The sequence below is a fragment of the Pseudoliparis swirei genome, chromosome 8 (assembly GCF_029220125.1).
Source record: "Pseudoliparis swirei isolate HS2019 ecotype Mariana Trench chromosome 8, NWPU_hadal_v1, whole genome shotgun sequence".
NCBI lineage: Eukaryota > Metazoa > Chordata > Actinopteri > Perciformes > Liparidae > Pseudoliparis > Pseudoliparis swirei.
The window spans coordinates 6824877-6843631 of NC_079395.1; the positions used below are offsets into that span (position 1 = coordinate 6824877).

The 18755-nt window shown below is 39.6% G+C and overlaps 1 protein-coding gene across 3 annotated transcripts in view; it reads right to left on the reverse strand.

The window, feature by feature from the left end:
• Positions 1 to 17560, reverse strand: part of LOC130198584 (RNA-binding Raly-like protein) — a 40709-nt gene extending 23149 nt beyond the window's left edge. For all 3 annotated transcript variants that reach the window (XM_056421804.1, XM_056421806.1, XM_056421805.1), the window contains exons 1-2: positions 17486 to 17560; positions 4974 to 5248 (exon numbers count right to left, since the gene is read on the reverse strand). In XM_056421804.1, the coding sequence (XP_056277779.1) occupies positions 4974 to 5229 (256 nt within the window). In that variant the 5' untranslated portion in view covers positions 5230 to 5248; positions 17486 to 17560. The remainder of the gene's footprint in view (positions 1 to 4973; positions 5249 to 17485) is intronic.
• Positions 17561 to 18755: the final 1195 nt, after the last annotated feature.

The following is an 18755-nucleotide window of genomic DNA, read 5'->3' on the forward strand; positions in this document are numbered from 1 at the left end:
ATTTAAAAAACGATGTACTTATTCAACAAAGTTATCCCAAGATAATGTTGAAACATTTAATCACCATTACTGGCAGCAGCGACGTAATCATTGTTATTTTAATACAAAACAGTCCATGTGTCAACAGTTTCCAAGCTGCGTTATATTACTATGGAAACAGCAAAGACAACCACTAAAAATCACTTTTCACGTACTAAAATAACTCATGAATGTAACAATGTGGTTGTATATTCTGCACAGGATGCAGGCGAGCCCTGCATTAGTTTGACCACTTAGGAAAGGGAAGAATTTTGCATGCTGAGGGGATAAATAATAAGATGTCCTCGTTTGGTGGCGTTGCCCTCACATATATTCTTTCAGCACCATCTAGTGTTCACGCAGGCAGAAAGTCATCGATGCCTGAAACAACTGTCTGGTACACAGAAGCATGAATCCATATTTAAACATGCCAACTTTTAGATTAGAATATATTGTTTATTATTCAATAATCAAGTTAACATTAACAATTCAACAGGTTCCATCTTTGTATCATACCTAAAGGAACCGTGTGTAGATTCAGGGGAATTTATTGGTGGAAATGGAAGATAATATTCATAACTATTTCTTCATTAGTGTATAATCACCTGAAACTAAGACTCATTATGTTCTTCTTCATATCTACATAGGGGGCGTGTCCACTTCAGAGTTCAGCATGTTGAACCACCATGTTACTACGGTAGCCCAGTAAGGACAAACCAAACTCTGATTTTAGAGAGAGCTTTTCGTGTTTGTATGTTACCTGAAGGCCAACGCTTGGAAAGGAAGTGTTGAGTGAAGCGGTGTTCAGTTGCAATCTGCAACCTCACCACTAGATGTAATTAAATCACTGCTCCTTTACTGTAATGTCTGCATTGCTTTTATATTCGTACTACTCTAACATTGTCTTCCCTTATCATACAGTTTACTTCTATATATTTTGTTTACAAAAACAAGTGAATTACAACAGACATTTTTAGGCAGACCTGTAGATGATTCACTATAATGAACAGAAGTTTAAAAAATATATAATAAAAAAAGTTTAATTCTTCTATTTTTAAGCTTTACCACCTTTATTCTAATAATTCCTCACACGCAGATCCGCTTTATGCAACCTACCGTTCCTGAATGCTAAAAGCCACCAGAATACCTTGAATTTATTCTGGTGATTTTCCCCCACAGAGAGGCGCTCAAAGACCACCAGAAACCGTCGCACACACAAGCTCTTCCACTGAAACAGAGAATTAATGATCACACCAAGGTCAGATTATAAATAATGAACCTGTAAGCATTGATACATCCATGTCCAGATTATAGCAACAAAAGCAGAAAGCAGAATTGCTGAGATGGTGGAACCAGAATGAAACCCTCCCCTGCACTCTTCATCACCAGCTGACATCTTCATCAGGATCTAAGTAGCTGCTGTCTGAGGCCAACCAGCTGTCTGGTTGAATGCCACTTTTATTTTCATGGACGACATCAAGTCATTGTGTCGGCACTCCGGTCATGTTTGAAGGAATTAAATTGAGTAAAGCAATCGCTGGAGCTTCAGCATCTCGCGGCTATTAAAACTACTCGAGCGCGAGACGTTCTAGGAACTCGAGCGCGAGACGTTCTAGGAACTCGAGCTGCATCCTGTGAATACTCAGGACATTGCAGGTTTGAATCTGACCCCTCCTGTCACACGGCATACCTTCACACTTCTGTCTTTCCCCTGCGTGTGATTTCATAAAGAAGGAGACAATATAAATAATTCATATATTGTGCTGGCTGCGCCCTCCTCTTTGCAATATAGTTTCAAACCAATCAAATATAAAGTTCATGTTTAAAAGATGATGATGATGGAAGGGTTACGTTTCACAGGGGCCCGCAGAATAAAGGCAGAAAAGAGGATTTCCAAAGCAGAGAGACACATTATTAGTGGGCACCTTTAGTATACTTCTGACACCTGTGGTGCATTGCTAATATACAGAATGTATTGTGTGTGTGTGTGTGTGTGTGTGTGTGTGTGTGTGTCTACAGAGGCTCAATGTTTACAGGCTCACTCTGAAGTGCAGTCAGTGGAGCTGCAATACGCCTCTGCAAAGAAAATACTTCACTTTTATTGCGGTGTGCAGCCTTTGTTCACGAGACACATGTTCACTTGAGATCTCCTCAGCGAGATGCTCTCTCCTTTCTCTCAGGAAATGGTGTTTTTGATGAAATGCATAACCGTGCTGTGGTTGGTCAGTGTGCATAACAATGAGAGGAGCTCCTTTAAGTGGATGCGATGATGCATACAGGACAAGGCAGACGAGACGTGGATTTGTTTCGACAGCCGGGTGAATGTTTCGGTTGTGTGTCGACGTAAGGCACCAAGGTGTTTAGAAATGCGTCAATGTTTTTTCAGTCAATAATCAGGTCCAATAAATGAACATGGTTGGTGTCGATGGTCCTATCATAACCCAAATGTCTGGCCATCACTTCGTAAGAGTTTATTTACACCAAAGTGAAGTTATGTCAATGATGCCTTAAAAATAACAAAGCATGCAAAGTGCAAAACAAAGGAGACAGTTTTCAGGATTTTAAACTCATTAGATGAGAAGATAAATAGCACTCCTTGTGGTTAGCTTAGCATACAGACTGGAAACAGGTTTTTTTAAATCGGTAAACCATTCCATCTAAAGCTCACGAATTAACGCGTCACATCTTTTTTATTTATTTCAAACTTAAACCTAAAAAACAAAAGGAAATAGTTAAAGCACGTGACATACAATGTATTAATTTGTCATTACATTGTTTAACATGCTAGCCGTTTCCCCATGCTGACAGTCTTTATGCTAAGCTAAGCTAATTGCATCCTGACTAGCTCCATCCAGATTTGAGAGTCTTGGGTTTAAAGCGTTTAAAGGATAGTTATCCTTAGCCTATGTCAACTTTGCCTTCATTTGTGTCCTATTCTTTTCGTTTTATTTCCAATGTATTTCCTTCAACCAGATTATCTACATTTAAAGTCAACACCCCTGTGATGTGTTCAATATTTCATCGAGCGGGAGAATTGTGAGAGCAAAACTACAGCAAATACCGTCATTGAAAGTTGAACCGGGAGCTGGGCCTGTAAACGGAGATGGATGCTTATAACGGCCAATCTGCTCCATCAGGTCCGACGTTACCACAGGTTTCAAGGTACAACGTCATGAAAAGCATTGCCAAAACTACCCAGACAACACCGTGGTTGTCCCAGACCAGTCCTTTAGTTTCACTGAAGGAGTATCAGTGATAATATTTCTACAAAAATACAATAATGGTTGAGACAGCTGTGAACACCTTCCACTTTTACCACTCCCATATGTCATCTAACTGCCCAGAAATGCATGAAACCGTCTGAACAAACACAGGGTGGAATATCAGACGTGACCCCAGGGCGCTCTTATTCATTTTTAATGAGAGAGCAGGGCTCGGGGAGGAGGCTGGGACTTAATCAATAAGCAATATAAGGAATATTTACAGGGATCCACTCGTCGCCCATGGTCCCCACCGGGATCGGAATGTTACCTCCTTGTTGTTGTGTGACTGACGCTGTACTTTCGAGCTCAACCCCAGAAAATGTTTTCTGGATCTTAGCATCTTCACACCAGTTGTACCTCTTCATTTCAAAATTATTTTCACAGCTTTATAGATCAAATTTAAGCTCGCCATCAAAATTATTCAGAACATTTGTACATAGACGCCGTGAACCAGATATGGCCGCTCGAGATCTTCAGGCAATATTGATTAGAAAAAATACTTTGAAATAACGTGTCAGACGGTTTCAAACTTTTTTTTATGCACTTGTTATTATGAAAGTATCTTTGGTTATTGGTATTGACCCCTACTTTTGTGGCTTTATTCCCTATAATTCTTACGTGTGTTATATACAGTGCTTTCTTTTGTAAGAAGCAAGGTTTTATAAAATGATTATTTAACATTGTTTTGAACAGAACATCCGTGAGGATGAAATATATAAAAGGTTTTTACTTTTTAATCACTGTTACCATGAAATACGCAGGGCAAGTCACATTTTGAAAATGTTGTTATTAAATACCATTAAAATAAATGTTAGAATGTAAAAAAAGTAACTTTTCAAAAACAAATTTGTCCATTTTGAAAACGTTTGAAAGTCTTTTCTGCTCAAAGCAGCTCCAATGATAAACTTGAACAAAATATATATCTTTTATAAATATGTGCCACAGTATCCCTTAAAAGTGCAAATGAATATATGAATGTTTTAAAAATGATGATGAAATGCCGGTGGGCAATGATGTAATTTTGGAAATCCAAGTTAGGATCTATAGAACATACAACCAGCTTTAATGTGAAACAGCACCATGTCACACAGTGGAGTTCTCTCTTATGCAAAACATACACTACCGTTCAAAAGTTTGGGGTCATCCAGACAATTTCGTGTCTTCCATGAAAACTCAGTTTTATTTATCAAATTAATTGAAAATTGAATAGAAAATATAGTCAAGACATTGACAAGGTTAGAAATAATGATTAATATTTGAAGTATTAATTTTGTTCTTCAAGCTCAAAGGAAGGCCAATTGTATAGTTTATATCACCAGCATAACTGTTTTCAGCTGTGCTAACATAATTGCACGGGTTTTCTAATCAGACATTAGTCTTCTAAGGCGATTAGCAAACACAATGTACCATTAGAACACTGGAGTGATAGTTGATGGAAATGGGCCTCTATACACCTATGGAGATATTTCATTAGAAACCAGACATTTCCACCTAGAATAGTCATTTACCACATAAACAATGCATAGTGTGTATTTTTGATTAATGTTATCTTTATTGAAAAAACAGTGCTTTTCTTTGAAAAATAAAGACATTTCTAAGTGACCCCAAACTTTTGAACGGTAGTGTACACACACACATATATATATATATATATTCATTTAGATTCATTGATTAACATTTGAACAGCATTACCTAGGGACTGCCCGGCGAGGACCCTGGTGTTCTCCCGGGCCACGGCCACCCTGGCGTTCCTCTCGCTGACGTACTGAACGAAGGCGAAGCCCTTGTGCACCGAGCAGCCCACGATCTTGCCGTATTTGGCAAAGATGGTCTCGATGTCGCCCTTGGTTACCACGGCCGTGTTGAGGTTGCCGATGAAGACGCGGGAGTTGATTGAGCGCGGGTCATTCTTGTTGGTCACGTTGCTGGTCTGGGTCTTCCCAGTCATCCTAGTCCTGCAGCACTGCCTGCTGGGAGACACATTGCACACTGCTCAGAAAGCCAGGAGGGTGAGAGTGTGGAGGTTGCTCACAGAAAGCCATACAGTGGGACGTGAACACCAGACTGAGCTGAGAGCGGAGTGTGGGGACTAGCAGCTTTCTACGGGAGGAGAAAACAACATCTTTGTTTTTATGAATCCACTTGAAGCACCAAATAGTCTAAATATGCTCTAAAAGGCATTTTGGGATACGAGTCAAGATTTTCACTCGACGTGCTTGATCACATGGCCAAGGCTTGATTCATGAGACAGATTTTTGTTATTGGTTTTTAAGACAACATTGAAACCCAGAATGCTTTAATATCAGAGAATCTTATCGGGCACACTTACATTTTAAATGATTCTGTGATAAAAAAAAAAAAATTCCAGTTAATCATTTGATCCATAGAAAGTTGGACAACAGTGAAACGTGTCCGTCACAGTTTCCCAAAAAACAACCTGATGTCTTCAAATTAAGGCTGCAACCAATTGATCATGACATGTATTGATTAATCTGTCAATTCTTTTTTTGAATAATCGTTCAGTCAATAAAGCAGAGTATGAGCTCTTCAAATGTCTTGTTTGGTCTGACAAACTATCCGAAACCCAAAGATATTCAGTTAACTCTCGTATGAAATAGAGAAAAAGCGGATAATTGGGTTTCGGGCATTTATCAAAACAGTTTTAATCAAAATAATGTTCTATATATTAATCTACATATCAATTATTTAAAAAGTTAACCATTGATAATTCTCTATCCAGTTGTCTCCATCTTTTCTCTACATCCTAAGTCAATATCCAAACGTGGAGGTGAAGACTGAACGCGTTCTGCAGGAGGCGAGAGGAACGCTGACATTTAAAAAGCTGCGTTTAAAACATGCGAGTTCTCTCACAGTATTTCAGAACTCTGTGTTCTCATGCTCGAAAAATAGCTCGAAGCCACAAGAGTCTTCACTCGCCGTTCTTTTAAGTTCCCTCCACATGCAATAAACTCCTTTGTAAAGTGTGAAAAGGACAAGGACCGCCTAAATGCTGTTGTGCTTCAAGATGATTGGAGCTGAGGAAACAGACTTGTGTTTCCTGTTGGAGAGCCAGGTGGCCCGAGAAGCAAGAGGAACGATCCGCTTTGTTCGCCGAGTTCACTGAGACGCCCTCAGGCCGGCGCTACGATGAGCCCCACAGGTGCACAAACCAAGTCCTTCATTCTGTCGAGCTACGGATCTCATTTAGTGTGAAAAGAGAGAGAAAAAAGAAAGAAAGTGCTGCAACTTGTCGTGAGATATTATTCAAACGGTTGTATGAGGAAACGTAGTCGCTCGTCATGTGTTAGATGTAAGTGAGACATTCCTCATTCATGTGCAATATTAATACAATTTATCTACCATGCAATATAAATATTATCGACAACCATTCAGTCGGACTATATCATATTTTAGTTATTGTTGTTTTTTTCACTGAGTTTTTGGTGATTTATACCATTACTGTGTGATTCCATATTTATTATACTTGATTGGATTTAGCTTTTTGTTCCTATGTCTCCTGTTTGTTTGTTTGTTTGCACTATCCACTATGCTGCTGTAATCCTGCATTTTAATTGAATTTAAATTGTAAAATTATGCAACATTAAAAATTAAAAATTAATAAGACTCAAGAAAAGTGAATCATCATGATGCGATCAGATTTATAGCTACAAGAGTACAATACGGCTACTCATTGATGTATCAATATTAATAATCTCATATATAATAAAATATCAGGCACAGGAGACATTTAACTGCAGAATGAGTACTTCTACTTTTACTGAAACTTTAAGCATATTTTGCTGATTGAGTCGGATTTTTAAACCAAGACTTTAACATTGTTCTCTTGCTACTTTTACTTATATAAATGATCAGAATACTTCTTTCACAATTAATTGTATTACCACACACAGCGACAGCTTCTTTACTCTCAAATAGAAACCAGGTCAGCAGAGAGAAAATAAAATCATTGAGCTGGACACAAACTAATTGCAACCTCCCTGCAGGCTTCACTGTTTGTTCCCATAATGCCAGTCGTCCTCTGGGGGAATCAGGGAGTGTCGCCATGGCAATACATTTAGCACATCCACTCACAGATGACGGAAGTACCTCTCAGGTTGTTGCTTCTTTGGGTTCCTTGTTGGCGGAGATGTATGAGTGTGTATATCTCCCCCAAATGAGGCTTTTAGAGCCGGATTCAGCCGTGCACACATTATTATTTCAGGAGAAGCTCAGCGGGGAGCACTGTCACCTTAAAGGAAAAGATTCAATCAAATTAAACAGTATATATGTTATTAATATTATTATATTTTGATGAAGAATAGAACAAGATTTTTATATTTACTTTTTCTAATTCTAGGTTACAATTTAGGAGTATTCTGCTTTTTTTGTGGTTTTGTGAGATTGGAGGTTTTACTCGTGCTACTCAGAGAATTGAGCTCCAGTCCAACACCCACAGTTCAGCCTGTGGTTATATCAAAAGCTTGAAGTCATCACATTTGAGTTGTATAGTAGTTTGTTTGTTTTACAACATAAAGAACAAACCTGGAACAGTTGTTGACAGTTTCCAATTAATTTTCAGATTATTTAGCAATTGTTTCATTGACAAATCCTAGCGTGTCTGCTTTAATCTGATCATAAGACATGCAGCTCAGGTGAAGAGCAGACTCTACTTGGGAATGTATGAATCTGTGAAAGGGGCCGGAATACAAATGAGTGTGTGTAAAGGATGGAGAGATGTAATGATATGAACAGGTATTTCTCTAAAAAATATATCTCGCACATCCTGGGACTCTCAAATACACAAACACATACACACCAATATTCCCGCAGTCAGGCACGCTGCTTCCCATCCTACGTGTTCTCGTCCCTCCCGAACCCACACATGATACTCCCTAAATCTCCCTTTCCTCCTCACAGAATAGAGGATCATTTAACACTGCGAGTCCCATTAGGTTGCGATGTCATCTGGAGTTAATTACCTTAAATATCTACAGAACAGGAGTCTTAAAAAAAAGCCCACATGTCAATCCAATCAAATCCCTTTCAGTCCTTCTCTACCTTTAAATAAACCTCACAGCTGTGGCTCCTAACCCAACCCGCTGAGTGAGTGATGGATGTGAGGTGCACTGAATGGCCTCTTCTAAGGCAAATGCAAGGAGGTGAGGTCATTAGGCGGTTGATTAAGCAAGCTACAGCCCCCCCTAATTTAATCGCATTAAGCTACAGGTTATAGTGCCGAAAGAATGCATTGGGTGTTTGCTGTTGAATTAACAGTTAGAAAGACGAGTGAGGCAGAAGAAAGAAAGAAAAAAGTGATTTTATATCAGTTGAAAGTAGAGAAATGTGGCTGACACCTAGAGGTGACTCACTGGTTTGTGGGTGTAACAAAATCATGCAGATTTAAAAGGGCCCCTGAGCATGTGAACAACCAGCAATTACACTAAATAATAACTCTAACACATGTATCTACAAAATTAACACTACATGAACAGCACTGAATAGAATAATAAAACAATTGGGTATCATTTATTAAGAGTTCAACACTCGTAGAAGTGGTTTGTGGCAGCCGGTTAGCTTTGCTTAGCAGATCAGGGACATGGAAACATGTAGAGGGAAACAGCTCGTAAACATGTTCATGATTTAGCTTTAGAGCTTTAGAGGAGCCCAATTTGCAATAATTTCAAACTTCCTCGTGGACGACCCGTTAGCTCGACCAATGGTTTGGAGTTTTCCTCAAAATCTGTAAACTTGTCAAACTTCTATTACAACTGTTACTTCCCCTGAAGCCATCTCCTAAATAAGTGAAGGCTGCAGCTGGAGAATTACAAGTACAGGCCATCGACATGCATCACCTGACCTTAACGCCTCAGACATCCTCCAGTATACAGCCTGTGATGCCAATTTCCCTCAATTAAATGTTTTTCAATTATAATGCTTTTTAAATGGTAACAAGTCAGAGTTTTATATTTATAGCAACAAAAAAGACGTTATTTTACAATATTCATGAGCCTCTAAGATCTTCAAAGCCTTTTAAGAAGAACATGTGGCACAACTTCTGGCAAACGCTGGTGGAAGTATTCCGAGCCAGAAAACACACTCACACAGAATTCAAATCGGCCTGATAGGCAAGACAGCCCGAAAGAGAGTGTTTTGGATTCATCCGGGCTCGCTTAACGCTCCAGAAATTAATGCTGAACAACATCTTCATGCATCAGTGAAGCCGTGAACGCGTCCCCGCTCATCACTGGCATGTGTTTGCACTCAACGACGTGTTGTTTGTCTGTTAAGAGTCTGTAAAGTTTCTTCTTGCAGCGAAGTGAGTGCTCGACAGTGACGTTTTCTTTTCAGGGCATCCTACCGCATTTGCAGAGGTTCCAAGTTTAAGTATATCATGGCTCCTCTTTGGTCCCTTCACACCGACTGTGAGGGGCTTCAGAGACGGAACACTCGGGAGATAAAAGCGAGCGAGGAACTGGTGAAAGTAATCAGTTTAGCACTTCCTCTCTCCCTGATCTCTCCCAGCTGACTCGCGCTCCTGTCAGAGGAAGACGAGACGAGGACTCCTCATTCGATATGACACTGTGCATACGGGATGTGAAGGATGTATTCAGGCCACACTCACTATAGCCGCTGCTCGAATGTTGCATTGCAGCATTTTATCATCCAGGATTTGACACTGACGGGGTAGCAGCGAGCCTCAAATGTCACCAACAGAGGGAATACGAGTTCAGATACGTCCCTTTCTGCCTTATCAGGCTGAGGGGAAAGACGTCTCTCCAACCAAGTCTCAACTTTTACTTCTTCCCTGGAAATAAAATATGTCTGCATAAGAGAATAAAGTTTGTATCTATAATGCGGGTGCCTTTTTTATTCTTTTCCCCTTTTTCTTTTGAATGACAGCCGAATGCATTACAAGGGAATAAATGTGGGCTGAAATCGTTTTACATTTTTATACCGACTAAATGTATGAACTGTACGCTGCATTGCAGGTACGGGGTTATTTTCCTTCTTTTTGCTGTTGTGTGAGAACATATGCAGCATAAATGCTACTGTGAATATCACAAAAGCCGAAACAAAAGTGCTAAAATCACTCAATGACCGAGCCTCAGGAGGACTTCACAGACAGAATAATGATTGCAGCTGACTGCTAGAATTTAGTTTAATAGTCGGTTGTAGAAAAAGAAATAACTTTCATTGTAAAAAACATAGAAAGACTAAATAATATGTCATAGGTAATCACAAAATATTGAAATTAACTAGTGGAGGGTCCAACGGCATCACGGCTAAACAGAAAACAGTGAATTGAACTCAGAAAAGAAGTGAAAATAGGCCCAAAAAAAGCATTGTGTAGATTTTTGAGAATTAGCTCAAATATTGCTGTGTATTAATTTACTTTCTTGCAATGTCTGCGTGCTCATTTAGATAGATAGATAGATAGATATATACTTTATTAATCCCCAAGGGGAAATTTGTCGTAGCAGTAGCAGCACCAATAAACCAAACACACATGAATAAAAAATAAAATATAAAAATAGGGATGAAAGATATAGAAGCATACAAAGCAAAATATAAAATAAAATATATATGTATATATACAACATATATGCATACACAATACTAATGACAATTAAACTAAGCTAGAGGAGCACTTGAGCTGTTACCTGAAGCATTTGAAAACAGTCAGCTGACATGTAGCTCTGTCCGAAGGTGAAACATCCACCTGAGCAGCTCTCTAATTAACACTTTATCCCATTTTGTCAAACAAAATGTAGCGTAAAATCAATAAGTTTTGTTTGACTGGGACAGAGATAAGCTAACCGCGATGTTTCCTCATGCCTTCAGATCTTTACGCCAAAGCTAAACTCAGCCGAGCGTCCTCTAGCTGTGGCTTCATGGTACGAGGGGTAGGTGTTAGGAGGGGAATGGGTCAGGCATCAAGCCCCCCACCTGCCAGATTTCAAAGAGATGGTGTCCCTTTTCAAAATATGATGCCATATCGGTTTGTAAATTGAATCTCGGCGAATAGAGGAAGGACTGGATGCTTCCTCATAAATATATGATTGTGAATAAGTTAACAAAGTGTCCTTTAAAAGCGTTCATGAATATTTCCCTACCAATCACGACACGGAGACATTTATATTGATGTGAGATACTCAACACAATATTTATTTGTGATTTATATGTGATGTTTGGTGTCTTCAAAAATACAAAGACATGTTAATATTTGTCGTAGTACATTTTATGATGATGTTGTTAAAATATTTCATTCACAAGTATAAGTTTAACAAGAAAAACTAATATTTGTTGGTGTTTTCCAGAAGGGTGTTGAGCGATGTGTGAAATTATTTCTAACTCAACAAATATGTTTGTCTTGTGTGATATACCAATGGCTCTTTTGCTATTGGTTTATTTGTTTATTTTTCCCTGTATTTTGAATATGTGTTCTTTTGTCTGAAAAAAAAAGATATTCCTCCGGTCCGCCCCATGTCTAAGCTGTTACTGATTTTTAGAAAACAGTCTAAATGTATAAACTACGCTTCTGCTGTTATGCTTTTCGATCATGTGAGGAAGAGTCAAAATGCTGCTGTGAATAACATAAACTCTGAAAATAGTGCTAAAACAACTCAAGGACCATGCCAAATATGCACAATATGCTAAACCACAAATATTAAATTAAAATAAGAGTGAAAATAAGAGTGGAGAGAGTCAAATTGTATTATGACTCAATTAAATCTAATCACAGAACATAATGAGTTTAACTCGGACACATATTCTATAAAAAAATCTTTTTTTAGAGATGCTGCGTAACAACGCGGCGCTGCCACCGATGTCCTTTTTAATAACACTTTCTCACACTTGTTAATTTTTTCCCTGATCCCTCTTGGCCATAAATTACTCAACTAATGCCCAAACAGCAGGAGATATTGCTGAATTATTCAAAGACCTCAATTAGCAATTAAGGGCTTAATGAATAGAGGTCTTGGCTGGGCCGTTCTGCTGCCAGCCCACGGCAGCCCAGAGGAATCTAATCTCTCCGTTAGGACCTGGACAGTAAACACGAGCTAGCTGTGCCGAGCAGATGGAGAATAGCTTGTTATTTCCCACATATAATGAGCCACTTGCTTTGCTGTTTTTGAGCCCTGTTTACATGGAATTCTTGTGGATCTTAACAAGGGCCGATGATTGTCACGCACTATTCTTATATTTTTCTTACACTCCATTCATTACCTTCTGCACAATACCTGTCTGAAGTTGGAACTGAAGGAGAAAACGCCAACAAAAGTAGAGCGATACCGAAGCACAGAGTGAAAAAAAGACGCTTTGCAATGCCAATCATCTTCAAGGAGCTTAGGCCTCAGACCAGAATATTAAAGATGGAAAGTACAGGCATACATCATGTGGCAGGTAGGTAGCGAATAAATTATCAGAGTGACTCTATTCTTTTATATTACTATTCTAGGAGTCATCTTCTATTCAGATATTTCCATACCTTTAATGAAGTGCAAGGCCATGCCTTATATGTGAAACCCCACAGGTATACATTCATACAGAACTCCTGAAGAGAGAATCCACTCCATGTTCCCCCATCCCCCCATGTGGAAGTTTGGAGGCTCACTGAAGCAGAGCGACTGAAGGTTGATGATCGCCTCCCGAAAATGAGTTGTACCATAATCTGATCCGAGCAACGTATAGCCTCGACCAGCATTGACAGCAGGGAGATAAAAGCGCCATGTGACCTATACGGTGCGAGGGGATGAAGCCGCATCTCTGGAAGACGTTTTATCTTGCATCTTACAATAGCAACGCTGCTTATCTCTGTAATCGGGGCATGTGTTCGTCCTTTTATTACATATCACAGAACCTGATCTGAGGTCAGTGTGCATAACGTGTGCAACTTAAAATAATTTGCACTGTCAGCTTTTGTAAACAGTAAAAAAAAAAAATGATACACAGATAAAGTTATTGGGTGACTTCAAAGGCAAACATGCCTTAGACGTTCCTCCACTGATTCCACAAGGACATGTTGTTTAAGGGGAACATTTGAACCTTGCGTTTCTGCATCACTCCTTTGCCTCCTGAGCGCTCTCAACATTGTATATTTTTAACTTCATTTGGAGACTTTCTTATCCTCACACTGTGAAGAAAAAAAGAGAACTCCTACATCAATCTGTGTATTTTAAGAAAAGTGAGAGAAAAAGACTCGACCTGCAGTTGTTGCAGGGAAGTCCACAGCTCCACCCGAGGGCATAAGAACATATGCCATGCATTCCCATATCTCTTGGCGCGGACATATTTCTCCATTTCTTTAATTCTCCTCTTGTGTGACTGCCATATATAGCTTTTCGCTCCACTAAGCTAAAGTAGCTGGGTTACTGGAGCTGTGAGTAATTAGCTGTTTCTGCTTTATGGCACTATAAAGCTGTGCAGTGAGGCTTATAACGTTGTTTTGATTTGCGGGGTGAATGGTTGAAAGTGAAAGTGGGCAAGAGGCCGCACATGTGTGGAGGATCATTCAAACAATCGGCAGGTGGCATCAAATGAATCAAATATACGCATGAAGGATGTGGCAAATGGATTTTCCCAACTGAAGGCTAAAACTCTAAGAGCTGTTTATCATTTCATTCCAATGTTGGCTCTGGTCGCTATCGGACATTACAAGTAATAAAGTGTATAAGACACACATTTTGTAAACACTTTGACACATGAGTGAATAGAGGCTTTTGTATACTTTAAAACACCTTTAATTAAAGGCCAACGCTAATGAAACTATATTATTATGTACATTTTATTTCAGTGGATAAATATCATAAAGCCGATTGGTTCCCACTAATTCTTTACAAACAGCTTTACAAATGTTGGGGACTATTTTCAACTGTGGATTAATACCTTTGTAAGTAAAAACAGCAACAGCATGCTGTACTTAAAATAAACTACAGTACCCATGGTTCATCTTACTAAAAGGAACATGTTTTTCAGCCTTTTTTAATGTGGTTTACACAACCCACTTGCCAGAACAAAAAGTGGCATTACAGGTTTCTTTAAACCACAACGTGCGTCGAATGTTTACGTTTCTTCAACAAAAGTAAATTTCACAAATATGTCATATCAACATAAAACTATTTGATTAATGTTTAACAAAGATCAATTAAAAAACAACAACAAGGTAACATGATAAAGTTACTATCATAAATGCATAACCGCACTCAGTGGACTTTCTTTCGTTATGTTACGTATCAAGTGCAAAGTCAACTTTTACTTTACGTCTCCTGAGTGGAAGGCCTGTGTTGGTTTTGATCAATTCACCACCCATGTGACTTCAATAACGGCCGCTGCATATGCTACCTAGCAACAAAAAAAACGTTTTCCTCTGACATACTGAAACCACACAACCCTCTCCTGGATCCTTGGTCTCTTTTTTAACTTCTCTGGTCGCTAACTTGTTTCCTCTCAATCATCTGAAACGCATCAGGTGGTGTTTAAGTGTTACTGGCTACGCTTGGTGGGAAACTGTGTCTGATCAGAGCTCGTCGTCTATTGGTCATAAAGACAGAAACAGGAGAACATTCCTGTCAACTGGTATTTGCATATACTTTCACATTATATACACTTATATCTACTCTATACACTTTGCTTTTTTATCTCTATTTAATTTGTTTTCTCCATTTAATACACACACACACAATATATATATATATATGTTTTTTTTTAAACAAAACAAGCTTTTTCAAGTTTAAAATATACAGGAACTCGTTCAGGGAAAGTATTATCTTATCAAGGGTGAAACCTCTTTTCCAGCCTTTTCAATGGGGGTAAAGAGCTTGAAATAGCTCAGAAGAAGACGTGTGTGCTGGAGAGGGCCGGAGTTAGTGAATGGAGACACTTTACTTCCAGGCAAGAATCAGCTTTTTCCAGCTGTCACTGTCATAAAGTGTTGGCAGCTGTCCATGGTGGTGAAATCCACCACTATTTCTCCGAAAGGAAAATATAAAGAGCTGACCGTGGTGCTGAAAGACTGGTTGCTGATCGGTTTATGGCACGTCTCACAACAGAACTGGGCATCTGGTGCACACACATACCGTTGTTTATGGCAAAGAAGACCGACTCTGTATTTAAAAATGTCTTGAATATGACTAATGCAGAGAACATAGCGTGCAGATCCAAGAATAGGAGGTCTAATAGGGAGCAGTGGGGATTACCACATGCATAATGTAACCGGGAACTGTGCCATGTGAAGTAGATAGCACATATGCGAGTGCGCTTGCGAATTTAAAAACAAAGAAACACACTCTTTCACATACACATGAGCATGCGCTTATCTTTTGTTGTGTTTGTCTTACTCCCTCATCTGTTTTTCTCTTTGGTTATCTTTCGCTTGCAGCGATATAAAAAGAGAAGCAGTCCCCCAAATCGGTTCTTTGACCTATAGTTTGAAAGCTGGAGCAGCTCGAAAACGTTTTTCATCCGTGTCTCAAAGAAGATGGACTCCGTGGTGCGTGGCTTGCAGGCAGCCCACATGGTACACCTGCTAGGGGTCAACGATCATCCCGGCCCACGGATGCATAAAGACAGGCCTCGACTGGACAGAGACAGATTATTGCCCGGTCCAGAAACGACGAGCAAAACTTTATTCCCCCCGTCCTCCTCTCCTCTCTTAGAGATTCAGTGCATATAGGCATGGCTCTTCTTCCAGAGCAGCCTCCCACCTCATCCCCAGCGAGAGATAAGTATTGTTTGCGTAGCAGCACATTTCATGCTCGGCTTCCCCCACCTGTTCCCTGACCTGAAAAGTCTGAAGGCTGGAATAGCTTGTCAGATGCCTTCACCCATATCTTTCCAGGTTGATTGAAAGGAGGTTTTGTCTTATGAAGGTTTGGAAAGCATTTCTTCTTAGCGGAGCACAAAGAAAACACTTTGGTCAAGGATTTTAAAGAGGGGATTTCAGCGGTTATTTAAAGGGATAATTTAACTTTTCTTTTTGTCTGTTCATTGCGGTCATATTTGTGCTTCAGAATTTGTCACCCGCAGGCGTGCGGTGTCAAGGTCAAACTACTAATCAAATCTATCTGCCTGATTTGCATAATGAAGGGGTGCACATTTTTTTTGCCTTGGCCTTAAGGACACCATCCACACCTCCCCGTCCTCCATCGACTCATTCAGACAGTTTAAATATCCACGCTCCTCTGTGTGATGTGCGAGTGTGAGTGGTTGCCACTTATCACTCCCAAACATTATGAGGTTTGTGTGTGAAGGGAAGAGAGAAAGGGCGAAGGAGCACAGCTGTGTCTGGTTTAATTGGCAGGAATCTGTTGTTGCTTCTCTTTTGTGTTGCACAGCAGTCATTTGCATTCATAGACTTGTTTTACATTTTCCAAATGAAGAAAAGCCAACACGAATATTGCATTCTTTGATATATATATATATATATTTATATATCACATTTCATTATTTCTCAAAACATAGAGGAACATGGATTTAGGTTGAAACATGTCTTTAATTGTGGCATGCTGTTTGATGTGAGTTTCTTTTCCTTTGAAGACACATCTACTCTATTAAAAGATCTGAAACAATTTGACAGTGCAATACAAATCCAGCTTTGTCCGAGATATCCGTTTTGCAAATCAAAAAAGTTTCCATTTGCTCGTTAAGGTTGCATAAAGAAGTAAAGAAGAAAACACCAAAACAAACTCCAGCAAAGTGAAATGTCTTACCTATTAGAAAAGCAAAATCCTCACAGGTGAAAATCAAAACAGTTACATGTGCGCCCCTGGGAGACGTCTCCAACACCAGAGAAACACTGCACGATCAGGGGGACGTACCGAAACCAAGATCACAGCTAAACAAGCCATGCCAGAGGAGAAAGGCGTGAAAATAAGCAAAAGGTGGATTACAACAAGAGGGCTCGTAAAGAAAGCTGCTTCGGAAAGAGAAGAGAGGGAGAGCAGGGGGGGGGGGGGGGGGTCGGGACGGGGGGTGGGAGAAGAAGAAAAAGAAGAAGAAGAAATATCAAGAGCGTCCGCAAAGCACGTATAGGGCTATTTCTCAGCGGATGTCGCCGGAGCAACAACACTCAGCATCCAAGATTGAAATCACTGCATGCAGAAAACGAGGAAAACATTTGTTCCCCCCATGTCGGAACACCAAGAAAAGCAAGAAAAAGAGGATAAAAATATGCTTAAGAAAAAGGCAGTGGAAAATGTACTCACCGAGCGGGAGTAAAAAGGTTCAATTAAAAAGAAATTGGGCGTATAGCGGCGGCGGACCGGTGGTGTGCAGGCGCGTGTACACCGAGGCTCTGCGTCCCCTTTGCGCTCTCTATCGCTGCCGGTGGTTGAGTCACGTGACTCGGGATTGGCCAGAGTTTTTGAATCGTCGAAGCTTTTCCCCCTCTTGTGTCTCCACGTGAAGGCATTCAGCGCTGTAATGGACAGAAGCCTCGCTGGTAATGTCATTGATTTGAAAGACATTGTCCCAGGAGGGACGTTGTCCCAGTAGGGTTCCGATGGATATTTATTTTGACTTCCCTCTCTGAATTTAAGTGAATAAATGCATTCGGATTGTATTTTAATAACAAATAAGTCACACACCTCTGTGTGAAATTATATATTATAGGTTGTTATAGGTTATTATAGGTTATAGGTAATATATATATATATATATATATATATGATCATACGATTTTATTTGGGGATCCTTAATATAAAAAATGTTTAACTGTTGCCTCCTACAATTGGTCAGTGAAATGTTCCTGAATTGAAATATGCCGTCAGTTAGGTAAAAAAAGATATAAAGAATCAAAGTTAGTGAGACGATAAATCGGATAACAAAACAGAAAAAGAAAACAAGTTCGACACAAAACTATGCTAAATTGACTTTCTTTTCATCATTTTTTGTAAATAAATCAAATTATAATGACTGTTTATTGTAACGTCTAACTTTTTAGTTTAACTGATCAGTTCAGGATAATGTATATATATGTATATATATAATAAATGACACGACAAATGGCCTGTGTTCATTTGTCGGTGCAGTCTAGAAAAAACATTCAACATTTTTTGTGAAAACAAACATTTTGTGGAGTGACATTGCTTTGTTTGAAGTACGGTGCAGGAATTCTCGCTCACTGTCGTCAACACGAGGAGGGATCCAGAACGACCACGCGCTGCATTACTGCAGTGGACGTGAAAGCCAAACCCCAAATTCACTCTGGTTTGGGAACGAGCTTTGCCTACTCGCTAGATTTGTGTTGTCTCTTTGTCCATGTGTCTGACATTGTGGTCTTTGATACATGCTTGTAGATTCAGTGGGGCAACACACACCAGGTGCCCAAAGGGAGGCAGGCAGAAAAATACCAACACAGCAAAATAAAATACACATCTAGAGGGTGATGATTGAGAGGGATTATTTTAGTATGAGTCAAAAGGCGACACTGTTTTTGATAAAAAGCCTGCATAGTCTACCTTTAATGTTTGATTG